The 15,102-nt window shown below is 45.9% G+C and overlaps 1 protein-coding gene across 1 annotated transcript; it reads right to left on the reverse strand.

Annotated features, from left to right (window-relative positions):
- Positions 1 to 268: 268 nt before the first annotated feature.
- CLDN5 (claudin 5) lies at positions 269 to 3,014 on the reverse strand. The gene has a single exon (XM_016166913.2). The coding sequence runs from the start codon at positions 1,570 to 1,572 to the stop codon at positions 916 to 918; it is 657 nt and encodes a 218-aa protein (XP_016022399.1). The 5' UTR covers positions 1,573 to 3,014; the 3' UTR covers positions 269 to 915.
- Between the last annotated feature and the right edge of the window lie 12,088 nt (positions 3,015 to 15,102).

The following is a 15,102-nucleotide window of genomic DNA, read 5'->3' on the forward strand; positions in this document are numbered from 1 at the left end:
CAACCTGCATCCTCTGCTGGGGTCTCCCTCCCCCTTTCCTCCTATGACTCAGAGGCTCTTCTGACTACAGGGCTCACTTTCCTGGGATTTTGTGAGCTGTGGCTGTTTCCCACCTAGCAGGAAAAATGATCAAGTGGCAGGGAGGACCCAAGAAGCCAGCTGTGGGAGAGCACCCACAGGAGCCTTTCAAACAGGAGGCCTTTGGCGAGTGGATGAATGGGGGCTGCTAGGCATAGGCGTGACTGGACAGAGAACAGGACACAGATGGGAGGGTATTCAAACCATTTACTAAGCAAATTTTTACCCCTCCCCCAAGATATGAAGGAGGGCAGAGCCCCAGCCCCACACTCAGGATCCGAGTGTGTCCTTAAGCCTCCCTTGGAGAGCTGCTGGGGTAAAGGAGGTAGGTCCAGGCCAAGTCTTTTGGTCCCCCTGGGCTCAGACCTCGCTGATGGGGTTAAGGCCAGCTGCACACATCCTTCAGGCAACCCAGCTGAAGGTTCCGAGCCCACCGTCTGCCCCTCTGGATTTAGCAGGAGCCGCTGGAAAGTATGGCGGCTTCCAAGACTTCGAGGACGAGAGAAGTGTCATCTTTAGTCCAGTGCCCACACAACCAAGGAACCCGCGCCCCTCGCACGTCGGAGCCAGCACTGCGCACAGAGAACAGAACCGAGCGAGTCCTCCTAAGTGCGTGTCGCCTGTTCAGGGCAGGGCCCGGCGAGTGGCAATCGGAGTGGACAGGCTTCAGGCACCGGCAGGGGCCCGTCGGTGGCATGCGTGCTGGCGCAGAGCTGGGCATTCCACGGAGCTTGTGCGTGGCGCGGCCCAAAGCAGGCATCTGTCCGTGCGGGCCTCCCTGGCCAGTCCGGCTCTGGGGCGCAACTGGCGCAAGTGGCCTCGCGGTGCCGGGCGCCTTCAGACGTAGTTCTTCTTGTCATAGTCGGCGCCGGCCGCGGGCCGCCGAGGCGCTGAATACTTGACGGGGAAGCTGAGGTCCGGGCGGCCAGCACAGACCCAGGCACCGCAGCACACGAGGCCGCCGCCGCACATGAGCAGCGCCGAGGCCGCCCAGCCTATGTACAGCGCCGCGCCCAGCTCGTATTTCTGCGACATGGGCACGGTCGGGTCGTAAAACTCGCGGACCACGATGTTGGCGAACCAACAGAGCGGCACGAGTGCCAGCAGCCCGCAGAGCGAGTAGAGTGCGCCGCCCGTGAGAGCCACGCGCGCCTTGCCAGGACCGGGGGCCACGCAAGTCGTGCACTGCGCTCCGGCCAGGGTCACGAAGAGGGCGACCAGCGCCAGCAGTACGGCGCCCACGGTGAGCGCCCGCGCCGCCTGCACCTCGGTGCTCAGCGCCAGCACTGAGTCGTACACCTTGCATTGCATGTGCCCCGTGCTCTGCACCACACACGACATCCACAGCCCTTTCCAGGTGGTCTGCGCCGTCACGATGTTGTGGTCCAAGAAGGCGGTCACCTGCCACATAGGCAGCCCGCAAGCCAGGATCAGGCCCACCCATCCCACCAGGCACAGCACCAGGCCGAGGATCTCCAGAGCCGCCGACCCCATGGCTGGAGGTGAGACGCACGCCCGAAGGCCCGGGGACCGGGGGGTGAGGGGTCGGGGGCGGCGATACCTTGGATGAGCTAGTCGATGCCCTGCACGGACTCTGGAACCAGCACGCCCGGCTCACCGCCCTCGGTCCACTAGCCCAGCAGTCTGCAGCACACCCCTGGGTCTGCCAGCGCCTCCGGGGGGCTTCTTATTTGAAGGTTCGGGGGGCGGACTCTACCCCTCGGCCCGGCCCCCCGGCCCCAAGCAGCCAATCCGCGGGCGGGCCAGCGGCTCGCCGCCAATCATGGCAACCTCTGGCAGCCGGCGTTTGGGAAACAACTGCGCGTGGGTTAGCGGAGACCGCTAGTACAGCTCCCCGCGCCGCCTCCATCGCCCCTAAACCCCCCACCCACCGTTGCTCTAGTCGCGGCCGGCGCGTTCCACCTCCCTGTGTGTCCCTGCCTCGCCATTTTAGGAGCTGCATGATCCCCAACTTCCCCTGCAAGTTCCCCAAACAAGCCTGATGGTCCCTAACCCCGGGGCCAGCTCCACCGTTTCCTGGCCAAGGTCTGCGGGATCCTGGGGCAAGGGTGGGGGTGGGTTGCTCTCGTGGCCCCTTCTCCTGGGTTAGCCAAACATATCTTGGTCTATTCCTCCAGGAAGCTCGCCCTGTAGTCCAAGCCCGACCCAGACCCCTACTCAGCACCCTTACTGCGCGGTGCCCCTGAGCCCTGAGTCCACAGGCGGAGGAGAGTCTAGGCAGGACTATGCAGGTCAGGCTGGCCTCCAGCCTCGTCCAAGGCTCTGCCCAGAGCCACCGGCATCCAAGCACTGCTTCCCTGGGGCCTAAGGCCCCAGCACAAAGCAAGCAGCATAGGGAACTTTCCACGGCCCTGGGAGAGCCCCCAACTCTGCCCCTGCCTCAGGGACTTCCTAGACCTCCGAACCTTCCCAAAGGCCAGTCCTCTTCCTGAGATGCTGCCCATCCCCCATCCTGGGAGGCAGAGGCAGAGTTGATCCTGCTCAGGCGATATCACTTCAGGAAGTCCCTACTGCTCCCCAATGACACAGCACACGGGCTGTACTTTAAGGAGCAGCCCGACGCACCAGGCTCCAGGCCTACCTGGCCCTCAGACAGGAGAGGCACAGTAAGGGACAGAAGAGTCTGTACTCTGTCTTCCCACCAGTAGCAGTGGTCCTCCTGGCACTCCAGCCCCCAGGCCACCCTCCGGAAGCCAACTTGGAGTTTCCTGGCTGGGAGGAAGAGCCCCCATCCTTGTTGGAGGAGGGAGGCACGGGATTTCCGGGCATTCTTCTGCACAATGGCCCAGCCGTTTCTCAAAAGGCCCACTGGGATGGATACTGGGCCCCCCTGAGGCTCAGGTGGGGTCGGTAGTCCCTGCAGCCCACAACCCCATGGGGGCACCAGCTCCTTTCTTGTACCCTCACCCCTACACTCCGTGGCTCCTTTGTTTTCAGCAAAGTCTACTCTGTCCTGGGCTGTAGCCACTGGGACTCCCATGCTTTCCTCTGGTCCAAGGTGCTTGGCTGTGATAGACAGGGCCCTCTACAGAGAAGGCCAGCCACAGCCTGGAAGCTTCGATAAATCTGACCCTCCTGAGCCCTGGTTCCTTCCTCCTCAGGTGGCTCTGAGATAAGGCCAATACCCTGTTGCCTCAGCATGGGGAGAGGCCTGAGAGAAGTTTGCTGGGCCCTGTGGGTGAGGATGGGGTGTGGAGGGAAGCTCGACTCCCTTCCTTTCCCCCATCTCACCTCCCTCCATCAAGGACCACTTCCTCCTCCCAGCTACCACCTTACTGGCTGCAGACCTGTGGGCCTCTCCCCCGTCCCCCCACCCTGAAGACCCTCCTGGACATTGCCTCCGCCATCCACTCCAGGGGGCCCAGTCATACCACCTAGCCACTCTCTCAATCCTGCTCCCTCCAACCCGAGTCCAGGGACCTTGCTCAGCACCACACTTCTGTCTTCCCAGGATCACTACCGTGGCTTCCTCGGCCATCTATGCCCCATCTTTGCCCATTTGGGCTGTTCTCCTCAGGGCACCTGGGCCATCCTGGCAAGCTCCTCCCCTGGTTCACATTCTGCCTAAAACCCTCCATGGCTCTCGCTGCCTATGAACAAAGTGCCGACACCTGGGAGTGGCCTAGGATTACTTGTTCCTGGCTGCATTGGGCCTGGCCAGTCCAGCAGCACACCATAAACCACCCAGACTTGCCCAGCTCTGGTCCCTCAGGCTGGTCTGTCTCTCATCCGTGCCCTCTTCCACCTGCAGTGCATGTGCTTCGGCTTGGAGCCGGCTCATCTGCTGCATTGTGTTGCTGAAGTCACTTCCTCTCAGAGGCCTTTCTGCCCCCATACCCCAGCCTTGCTCCTAGAGGTCTAAGCTAGAACCTTCTGTCTGCACTTGTTGGTTTTCCCCACCAGTATCCAGGAACAAGCCTCAACACAGCAGCCATCTTCATGCATCTGTCCCGGGTGGAATTCTGCCTGCTGCTCCTCCAGCCAGCTTGGAGCTACAGCTGCATGAAGATCACCCCTTTCACCTGCCTACCTGCTTCTCTTTCTTCATCACTTTGGGCCCAGCCCAGGACCTACCTGCAGCCTGGGACCTAACCCCAGCCTGCTACCCCATATTGCCCCCAGTGATCCCACCATATCTGGGAGAACTGCTAGAAGGTTGTCAAGCTCCACCTCGGACAATCTGATTGCTACCTCGACATTACTGTATATGTTGTGGTCCCAGCCCACAGTGGAACCAGAGCTACCAAAGAAAGGCCCAGCCCACACCCAGGAAGAGCATGAAGACAACCCACCCTTCCTTCCACTCAGAAGGGTCTCCTGACCATCCGCTGTCTCTGATGGAGCACAACCCAGGGAGCTCCTGCTCTCCACCAGTAACTGGGTAGGGCCATTTCAGGTGTGCCATAGCCTGGGGGAAAGAGATGGTAGTGTGGCACAGAGTGATGGCCTCTCTGAGAAACCGACAGTTCAGCCAAGATCGAGAGAAGAAGTTCATGCAAGAGCCCAAAGGTAGAAAGGGGCAAAGTGCCTGAGGGGCAGACAGAGGCCCATGTGACCAGTGTCACATGGTGGGCCTGCAAGCCCCACCAGGGGATCTGGGGCTGGGTAGGGATGTTAATCCCTGATCTCTGAAGAAGGGCTCACTGCCCAGCATGCCAGCCAAGGCCACCTGCTCATCTACAGCCATTGTTCTCTTTCCCAGGGGAAGTGCAGCAAGATCTCATTAATTGTGTGAGAGAAAGGCCTGAGTCAGCAGAAAAGCAGTTATCTTGAGCAACTGCTGGCTGACCTTGCATAAAGGTGATCCGGTGACCTTCCAAAGACAATTTAAATTTAGGCTCCAGATTCCAGGGGATTGGGTTTTGGGAAGCTTCTAGTTAAGGAATTTTATTTCAGGGGAAGTGGAAAACAATATTTCTTCTTTCAGCTTTGAAACAGTTAAGGATGTCTTCCTCCAATGCAGCAAATGTTTCTTGGAACAAGCCAGTACTCCAAGAGGCTGCTCGGGTCCTCAGTGTCACCTGGCCCTGCTCTGGGGGCATGCGGTGCCCTGGGTGGGAGGGGCGCCACCTGCACTGATATGCAGAACAGGCTTTGACAAACAGCCAGTGAATTCACAATTCAGACTAGTGATTTGGTCTCTCCTTGCCTTAGTTTCACCATTGGTTGCAAAACCCTCCATGTTGAAGGCTGCAAGTTTGGAAGGGAGGCCATCTCTGATCCTGGGTCCTCTGCTGCCATTCCTGAGCTCCCTCCAGGTTTCCAAGACATCTTTCCTGGCTTTCTTGACCTTTGCAGCTCATCTAACTTCAGTCTGGTCCCTGAGAGTGGGCACCACTGGCTGTTTGTCAGAATTGGAGGGCACTGTGGCTTTACCTTCCCCAGTAAGTAGGGAGGTGGGGGCAGGGAGCTCTGGTTGACAGAGCCCCAGGATCCTATAGACCCCTGTGCCTTCATGGACTTCACCAGATGGTGGTCTCTGTGTGGTGCAACCTCCCATCCAGGAGCCTGGGGGAAGCTAGCCATGGTTCTGTGAAATAACAGTGCCCTTGCTGCGTCCCCATCCCTCATGCCTGCACTGCCTCCATGGCCTTTCTCCCAATTCCTGCCTTCTAAGATTCCTTCCTGCTCTGCATTTTGCAACAATTTTATGCCCTTTTCACCTAAAATCAAAGAGTAATTCTGGATCCTCATATTTTATGTAGCATCATATCGTAAACATGTCCCTACTTTGTTAAAAACATCCTCTTGATTATCGTTGTTTCTAACTTCCCAGAAGATGGCCTTGGGAATTGGACAGAGCCAGGATGGAATCATCAGTTTCTGTCACTCCCAGGGTGGGGCGGGGCATGACCAGGGCAATCTGGAGACGATAATGGGCTTGACATCAAAGGGCTGTCAAGGGGCTTAGTGGACTGCACTTCTTGGCTCAAGGTGGACACTGGATTAACGTTAATGATGATGACTATTCTGGTTATGCAACCATCTCTCAAGACATAGTCTTATAAATGATCATTTTCCTATTATAAATAATGCTGCTACGAATGTCATTATTTATAAGCCTTGGCATTTTGGATGATTTTCTCAGGACAAATTTCTCAAAGTAAAATTTCTGGCTCACACCCAGGAGGTTGTACCAGTGACCACTTATGTGAGTATAAATTTTCACTGCCTATCACCAGCACTGGGTATTCAGTCTTAAGCTTACCAATTGGATAGGTAGAAAATGGCATCCTACTTTAATCTGCATTTCTTTGAACAGTAATGAGGTTAAATTTTCTTTCCAAATTCATGTAGCTCATTTTTATTTCCTCTTTGGTGAATTGTCTATGTACCCACATAGAGCATTGATGTTTTTCTCACTTTATATGTTAGAAACATCACATCTTTTTGCCATTTGCTACTTAATCTATTAATGATTTTTTCAAGATGTTATAGAAGTTTAAATTTTTGAAAATGTAAATCTCTTAAGGTTTTCGTGTGGTTTCTTTCTTTATTTTTAACCACCAAAATGTCCTATATCCAGAAGATACAAATTAAGTTATATTTTCTTATAGTTTTCTTCTGCCTCTCCTCATGGCAAGGAGAGCTTCTGATTCTGACCAAGATGGATGGGACTAACACTAGAGTTTTCCTCAACCTCAGTATGGCGAGTGGAGCAGAGGAAATAATCAGTAAATTTGAAGATAGAACAATACAATTATCACATATAAACAAGAGAGAGAATGTAGACTGAAAAAAGAGGAGAACCTTGGGAAACATGAGATTTCAACAAAAGATCTAACATCCGTGTCATTGGAGGAGAGGAGAAAGTGGATAGGGTTAAAAAAAATACTCAAATAATATCTGGAAATGTCCTAAAATTAGTAAAAAGAAAAGAAAGAGCCTATAGATTCAAAGCGTTGCCCAAACCCTAAACAGGATAAACCCAAAGAAATCCACACCAAGATACATCATAATTAAAGTTCTGACAACCAAAGACAAAAGAAAATATTGAAAGGAGCCAGAATAAAAAGGACATTTCACCTATGGGGGGAAACAAGTCAAACAGCTGAAGGTTTCTCATCAGAAACCACGGAGACCAAAGAATAGCACTTTGTTTTAAGTGCTAGAAGAAAAAAAATGTCAACCTAGAATTCTATATCTAGTGAATATATTCTTCAGAAGTGAAGGGGAAATAAATATATTCTCCTAAGGCAAACTAAGAGAATTTGTCATCAGCAGATGTGCTCTAAAGAATGGCTAAAAGATGTTTCTTAAACAGAAAGGAAATGATAAAAGGAGGACTCTTTGAACAGCAAGAAGAAAGAAAGAACATGATAAGCAAAATCTTGCTAAGTACAATAGACTTACCTTCTCCTCTTGAGGTTTCTAAATTATGTTTGATGGTTAAAACAAAAATTATTACACTGCCTAAAGTTGCTCTCGGTATATATAGAGGAAATATTTAAGATAATTATAACATAAATAGGGGAGGGTAATGGGACATAAAGGGAGATATCTTTTCCATACTTCACTTGAAATGGTAAAATGCTGGCATCAGTAGACTTTGATGAGTTATGCTTATATATAATGTAATCCTAGAGCAATCACTAAAAAGCTATACAAAGAGATACACTTAAACGTACTATAGATCCAAATATAATTCTAAAAGATGTCCAATTAAACCACAGGAAGGTAGGAAAAAGCAAACAGAGAAACAAGAAAAGAGAGAACAAACAAACAGAAAACAAAAATAAAGTGTCAGACTTATGTCTTACTATATCAATAATTGCACTAAATGTAAGTGCTCTAAATACAACAATTAAACAACAGAGATTGGTTGAGTAGACATAAAAACATGACCCAAATATATGCTACTTAAAAGAAACTCGCTCAAATACAATGACATGTGTAGGTTGAAAGCCAAAGGATAGGAAAAGATATACTACATAAACAAATCAATGTAGGAGTTACTATATTAATATCAGATAAAGTAGACTTCATTAAGAAATTTACCAGGGACAGAAAAAAATATCACATAGTGATGAAAGGGTCAACCCACCAAAAAGACAGAGCAGTCCTAAATGTGTCTGCACCAAACAACAGAGCTGGAAAATAAGTGGAGCAAAAACCGACGATTATATAGTTGATGTTTCAACACTTCTTTCTCAACAACTGATAGAACTAAACAAAAGATGAGAAAGAAGATAGAAGAACTCAACACCACCATTAAATGACAGAGTCTAATCAACATTTATAGAACACTCCTCAATATATACAATGATAGGAGTATAAAACAACAGCAGAATATACATCCTTTTCAAGTGCCCAGAGATCCTATTGCCAAGACGGACCATATCCTGGACGACAAACCTCAAAATCAATGAAAGTAAAAGTTGATTCTTTGAAAAGTCAACACAATTAAAACTTAGTTAAATAAATGTTTTTTAAAAAGGAGAAGACAAATTACTGAAATCAGAAATGAAAGATGAGATATCACTAATGATACCTTGTTAATAATAAAAGTGATTATAAGGGAATGCTATGAACAATTGTGTGCCAACGAAGTAGATATCTAGGTGATATGTACAAATTCTTAGAAACACAAACTACCAAACCCGAGTTAAGAAGAAACAGAAAATCTGAATAAATCCATAACAAGTAAAGAGATTAGGTAAGTCATTTAAAAAACTTTCAACAAAGTCCAGGACCAGATGGCTTCACTAGTAAATTTCACCAAGTGTTAAAAGAAGAACTAACACCGATCAGTCTTAAATGCTTACAAAAAAATAGAAGAGGGAGGAACACTTCCTAACTCACTCTGAGGTCAGAATTGCCCTGATCCAAAGTCAGACAAAGACGTCACAAGAAAACTACCACCAGTAACTCTTATGAATAGAGATGTAAAAATACTCAACAATAAATTAGCAAACTGAATCCAACAACATATTTAAAACAACTATACATGACCAAATGCGATTTATTCCAGAAATGTAAAATTGTTTTAATATCCAAAAATCAACTAATGTAGTATACCATATCAAAAGAATCAAGAACAAAAACAATATGATCATCTCAATAGACACAGAATAAGCACTTAAATCCAACATCCTTTCTTGTTAAAAACACACAGAAAACTAGGAATAGAAGGGCTCTTCTTCCATCTAATAAAGGGCATCTATGAAAAACTCACAGTTAACATCATATTAATGATGAAAGACTGGACACTTTCCCCCTAAGATAAGGAACTAGACAAGAATGTCTGTACTCACTACTTTTATTTAATTGCATTGGGGGTTTTAAACAGGGCAATTAGGCAAGAAAAGAATTAGAAGGCCAAGATTGTAAAGGAAGAAGTGAAACTATCACCATTTATAGATGAAATGATATTGTATACAGGAAATCCTCAATAATCTACTATAATTTTATTAGAATTAAACAAATTTATCAAGGGTATGAGGTTAACACACAAAAACAATTATTTCTATACACTAGCAATGAACAATGTAAAAATAAAATTAAGAAAACAATTACATTTATAATAATATTGAAAAGAATAAGATACTTAAAAAGAATAAATAAAATACTTAGGAATTTAACATAATAAGTGAGAAACTTGTACATTGTAGACAGTAAACATTTTTGAAAGAAGTTAAATAAGACCTAAATAAATAGAAAGATATATTATGATAGATCAGAACACTTACTACTGTTAAGATGGCAATGCTCCCTAAATTGAGCTAGAGATTCAACAAAATCCCTATCAAAATCTCAGATGGCCTTTTGGAAGAAATTGACAAAGTGACCTTAAAATTCATATTGAAATTCAAGGGATCCAAAATAACCAAAATGATCTTGAAAAAGAATACTCAAAACTGATTTCAAAACTTACTACAAAGTTACACTAATCAAAACAGCGTGGTACTAATAGAATTGGGAGTCCAAGAAAAAAAAAAAAAACCTCATATTTATGGTCAATTGATTTTTGGCAAGGGCAGATGAATGAAGTTGGATCTCTTACTGATACCATTCAGAAAATTTAACTGCAAATAGATCATATACCGGATTCTTAGAAGAAAACATAGGAGTAAATATTTGTGTCCTTGGGTTAAGCAAAGCCTTCTTAGATAAAACACCAAAAGCACAAATGTCAAAAGAAAAAAAAAAACAGATTAATTGGATATAATGAAAATTTAAAACTTCTGTGCTTAACAGGATAGCATCAAAAAGTGTAAAGACACATACATGGAATATTACTAAGCTATAAGAAAAGATGAAATACTGCCTTCTGCGACAACATAGATGGATCTTGAGATAATCGTGCTAAGTGAAATAAGTCAGACAGGAAAGGTAGAAAACTACATGATATCACTCATGTAGGATATAACTCTAAAAATAGCAAACAAACATGACAGAGACTGATGGACATGGACAGTAGATTAGTGGTTTCCAGATAGAAGCAGGGAAGGGAGGAGGTAAATGGGAGTGAAAGGGGTCAAATATTTGGCGACAGAAGAAAATCTAACTTTGGATGTTGAACACACTCAGTATATATATATATATGATATACTGTTAAATTATATACTTGAAACTTACTGGCTTTTGTTGACCAATGTCATCCCAATAATTTTCAATAAAAAAAATAAAAAATAAATAAAAATGGACCCTTGTTAAATTGAAAAAATAATCCCTCAACAAATTTAAAAGAAATTTAATGGTACATTAAGTAATAAATCTATTCTATAAACAATAAAGCAATCACTAAAAAAAAAACAGAATGAAGAAGTATAACTAATAAGCAAACAAAGGAAATAAAAGGAAGTGCTTAGAGTAGTAATGGTACATAAGAAATGCCACAGATATTATTTTTACTATGTGATAGGGTTATGCTTCTTTTATTAGATTTATTCCAGGGTTCTTTATGTTTTCGTTGCTATTTTAGACAGTATCTTTTTAAAATTGCAATATTCTAACTGATTTTTGCTAATGTATAGAAATGCAAATGAATTTCTCTTTCATTCCAGCACCCTTAGTTAACTCTAACAGTTTAGTAGGTGCCATTGGGTTTTCCACGTAGAAAAGCATATCATCTACAAATAATGAGAGAGTTTTGTGTTCTTTCTGAATCCTGTATCTTTTGTTTCCTTATCTTGTTTCACTGCACTGGCTAGGATGTCCTGTGGAGCACATTGTATAGAAGTCTTGACTCTTAGGCACAGGAGGGCCCTATCCCTTACCCCTATAGAGTGGGAACTAGACCCCCGCTTACCTTTTGTGTGGGAACCCGACCTTGCAACGTCCATGTTGGCAATGGCTACGTGCTTACCTCCCTTCCCACGGGACTTCCCTCCCTTCCCTGCCAATTTACCCGCCCAAAATATTCCCACCAAAAAAGGCCATCTCAAGTCCCATGTATTTTTCAGGTCCCCTCGCATTTGGGGCTGACGCCATCTGTGGTTCAGCCTGGCGGTCACTCTACTACAATAAACCTAGCTTAACCTCTTCAGCCTTGTGCGTTCCTCCTTTGGCTAACCTAACAGTGACCTGGCAGCAATCATTCATCATTATGTTGTCTGCTGTAATTTCTTAGAAGATGCCTTTTACTCTATTACCTTCTATTCCTATTTTTGTTCTTTTTTATTTTGTATTATGAATGAATTGAATTTCATTGGATAGTTTTTCTCCATCTATTGAACTATTACTGTGGTTTTTCTCCTTTATTCTGTTAATCTGTTAATACAGTGATTCATATTATATAATTTTATAATGTTACACCAACCTTTTATTCTGGGATAAACCCAACTTGCCCATGATGATTTATCTTTCTCATACATTATTGGATTCAGTTTGCATCAATGTTGATGAGTGAGATTTTCCAGTAATTTTATTTCTTGTCCTGTTCTTATTTAGTTTGCTTATGAAGGTTATACTAGCCTCGTAAAAATGAGGTGAGTATGTTTCCTATTTTTTTCTTCTCTTAAATAAATTGTACAAGATTGGATCAATACGTTTCTCAAAAGGTGGAATTTGTTTATAGAGCTATTCGGACATGGGGGGAGGGATTGTTTTTAAATTACTGATTACATTTCTTTCACTGTAAGACAATTAAGGTTTTTGAATTCTTTTGGATTCCATTCTGGAAAATTGTGTTTTATAAGAAACTACCCAGTTTATCTGTTTGGCATAAAGTTGACAAATAATCTCTTATATTTCTCTTCACTCTCTGGCACATTTATGATTAATTATTCTTTGTTTTCCTAGTGTTTTTATTTGTGCTGTCTCTCTCTCTCTCTCTCTCTCTCTCTCTCTCTCTCTCTCTCTCTCTCTCTCTCGTTATTATTACAGAATCTCGGCTTTATATTTGTATTTCCAACAAGTCAGTTTCAGGCTTTGCTGCCTTAAATTGTGCTTCATCTGATAGTAACATAGCTCACAAGTTCACGCCTGGTTAGTCTTTGCGTGGTATCGTTCTCTCCTTCGACCGCCAATATGGTGTTTCTTTAAGTTGTAAGAGGGTCTCTTGTAATTGCTGAAAGATAGATTTTTTTTCCCCTACAGTATGACAATCTTTTCCTGTATCTGGAACATTTGGTCTCTTTACATTTTTTCGTGATTACAGTAGATTTATTTGTAATAGCTTATGTCCAAGCTCCCCCTGCCCACTCCTCCTTTCTGTCTTTTTTTGGGAGGGGGATTAATTTTGGGGGTCTTATTTCCTTTTTTCCTTTTTACCTGTTTGGAAATAACACCTTCTGTGGTCACTTTCTAAGGGTAAAAACCTCTAACATTAACATCTTTGCCCTCCTCCCCTGTAACAACAAAACCTTAGGTTTTAACCCTGTCACCAGCTGTCAGTTCCCATGCTACTGTCCCCGGTGCCCTGTGATTGTTTTGTACACTCAGGACTGGTGCACAGGGTCCACCGGAGAGAACTCTCCCACCTCCTCCTCCTCATATGGTGGCCACACCCAGCTTGCCAGACAGAGAGCCAAAAGCAGGAAGCAGCTGTAAATACAAGCTGGGTACCCACACTGTTCCCAGGAGCAGGTCCTCAGATCCTATCTCTGCTTGCCCTGCCTTTGTCAAGCCCTAGGGACCTGGCACCCAGGCCAGCCTTTGCCCAAACAAGAAGTGACTCAGAGCAGGACATCTAAAGCCAGGCTGACCATGCCAAAGGTGTGGGGACACTGTCCTGGCCTGCAGACCTTCCCAGAATCAGGAGAATGTGGCACCTCCTGGCTCGCTCACTTGCCCAGGGAGAATGGCAGGGCTTGGAGTGTGCAAACTCACCCCTCAGGTGCCCCTGGTCACCCTCTGCAGACACCCCCTTCTCTTCACACTTTAACCAAAGAGGCAGAGCCAAGATGCCAGTCTCATGACTGGCCTTGGCTGGGCCCAACCCCTACAGCAAATGCTGGCCAAATGAACATCCACAAAGCCTAGGATGCTGCCTCAGACTGTGCATTCTCCTCCCCTCATCCTAGATCCCATCGACTGAGTGACAGAGTGAAGAAAGGCTGGGCAGATGGAAAAATTCCACCTACCTCGGCAACTCGGAGGTTGTAGAGAGGAGCCTCCCCTAATGTGGGTTTAGAGGAATGAGCAGTTCACAAGGGTGAAGGTGGGAACAGGCATTCCTAGCAAGGGGAGATCCTGGGCAAGAGCAGTAACAGCACCAACTAGGTGAGGAAAAGGGAAGGGACACAACAGTAGAACAATGAAAGCTCACCCCCACCTTTAGCACCTGGGTGATGCCTGGAAGAGAGCACACAGGAACAAAGTCACGAGCCTAGGTCGCCTGGGAAGTTAAGAGTTCCCAGAAGTCACTATTCCACAACAGTCACGTGGCTACATCTAGCCGCCAGGAAAGATAAAATGTAGTCTTTCAGCAGTCAAGAGGATTCCCATTCCTAGGGGGGAAAGGACCATCCCCGGCCACCCACTGGGCTTGGGGGACCCATGAAGCTCAGGGCTAGAGAGGCAGGAGCAAGTCAGAGACCCTGGGCCAAGGACAGGGTTCAAAACAACAGACAGAACTCGCCTACAGCATTCCCCTCTCTCCCACTATAGAGTGTCCCACTACATCTAACAGTACAGATGTTGAAAGCTAATAAACCCATGGCATTGTGGAAAATAATAAAGAATGTCATTAGTGGGCAATAAATTTTGGGAGGCTTTGAAGAGTTTTTGGAAGAGAGGAAGGAGATGGGGTAAGACAGAAGCATAAACCAGGATGGAGGGCAGGAGCCTTGGACCTGGGAGAAGGAGGGGTGCAGCTTCCAGCTGAGCCATGGCAGCCACTTTGTCTCAGGAAGAAGCAGACATGGTCTTTTGCAAACACCAACCCTCTCCACCCAGCTGTGGGGAATGAGGCAGGTCCTGACAGGAGGGAACCCAAGTGGGTGTGAGTTAACTGCCTCCTGGTGCCCCTCAGCTGTAAGGGTGGAGGTGAAGCAATAGGCCCTCTACATACCTGATAGGAGTGTTTAGTACAACAACTTCGGAAAATAGTTTGCCATTATCTGAAAGAGTTAAATGAGTGTCTGTCCCGTGAAGCAGAGAAACAAGTGCCCATGTGCACTGAGGACAGCGTACAGGAGGAATATCCGCAGTGGTTTTTTGGTTTTTTATTAGCCTCAAACTGAGGTGCACCCAAATGTCCATCTTCGCTACTGGGGTAATTATATCAGGATATATTCACACGGGGAAATATTATGCAGCTGTGAAAATGAACGGAGTGGAACAACACGCAACTTGTGTGAATTTTATAGATACGGTAAGGAGAGATACACAAGATCCCAAACTGTGTGTATGTATGATTCTGTGCCAGACTGTATTTTCCAAAGATGTCACAAACTGCAGAGATATCCAAAGATATCCCCTATCGCACATTCTCTTCTTTTTTTAAATTTAATTTTTTTAAATTGTGGTGAAATGCATAACATGAAATTTACTATTTGACCACTTTTAGGTATAAATTTCAGCAACATTAAGAATTTTCACATTGTTGTGCAACCATCA

The sequence above is a fragment of the Rousettus aegyptiacus genome, unplaced genomic scaffold (assembly GCF_014176215.1).
Source record: "Rousettus aegyptiacus isolate mRouAeg1 unplaced genomic scaffold, mRouAeg1.p scaffold_m13_p_5, whole genome shotgun sequence".
NCBI classification, from domain to species: domain Eukaryota; kingdom Metazoa; phylum Chordata; class Mammalia; order Chiroptera; family Pteropodidae; genus Rousettus; species Rousettus aegyptiacus.

Coding starts and splice junctions, on each gene's coding strand:
- CLDN5 (XM_016166913.2), bottom strand. CDS start 1,572: ATGGGGTCGGCGGCTCTGGAGATCCTCGGCCTGGTGCTGTGCCTGGTG.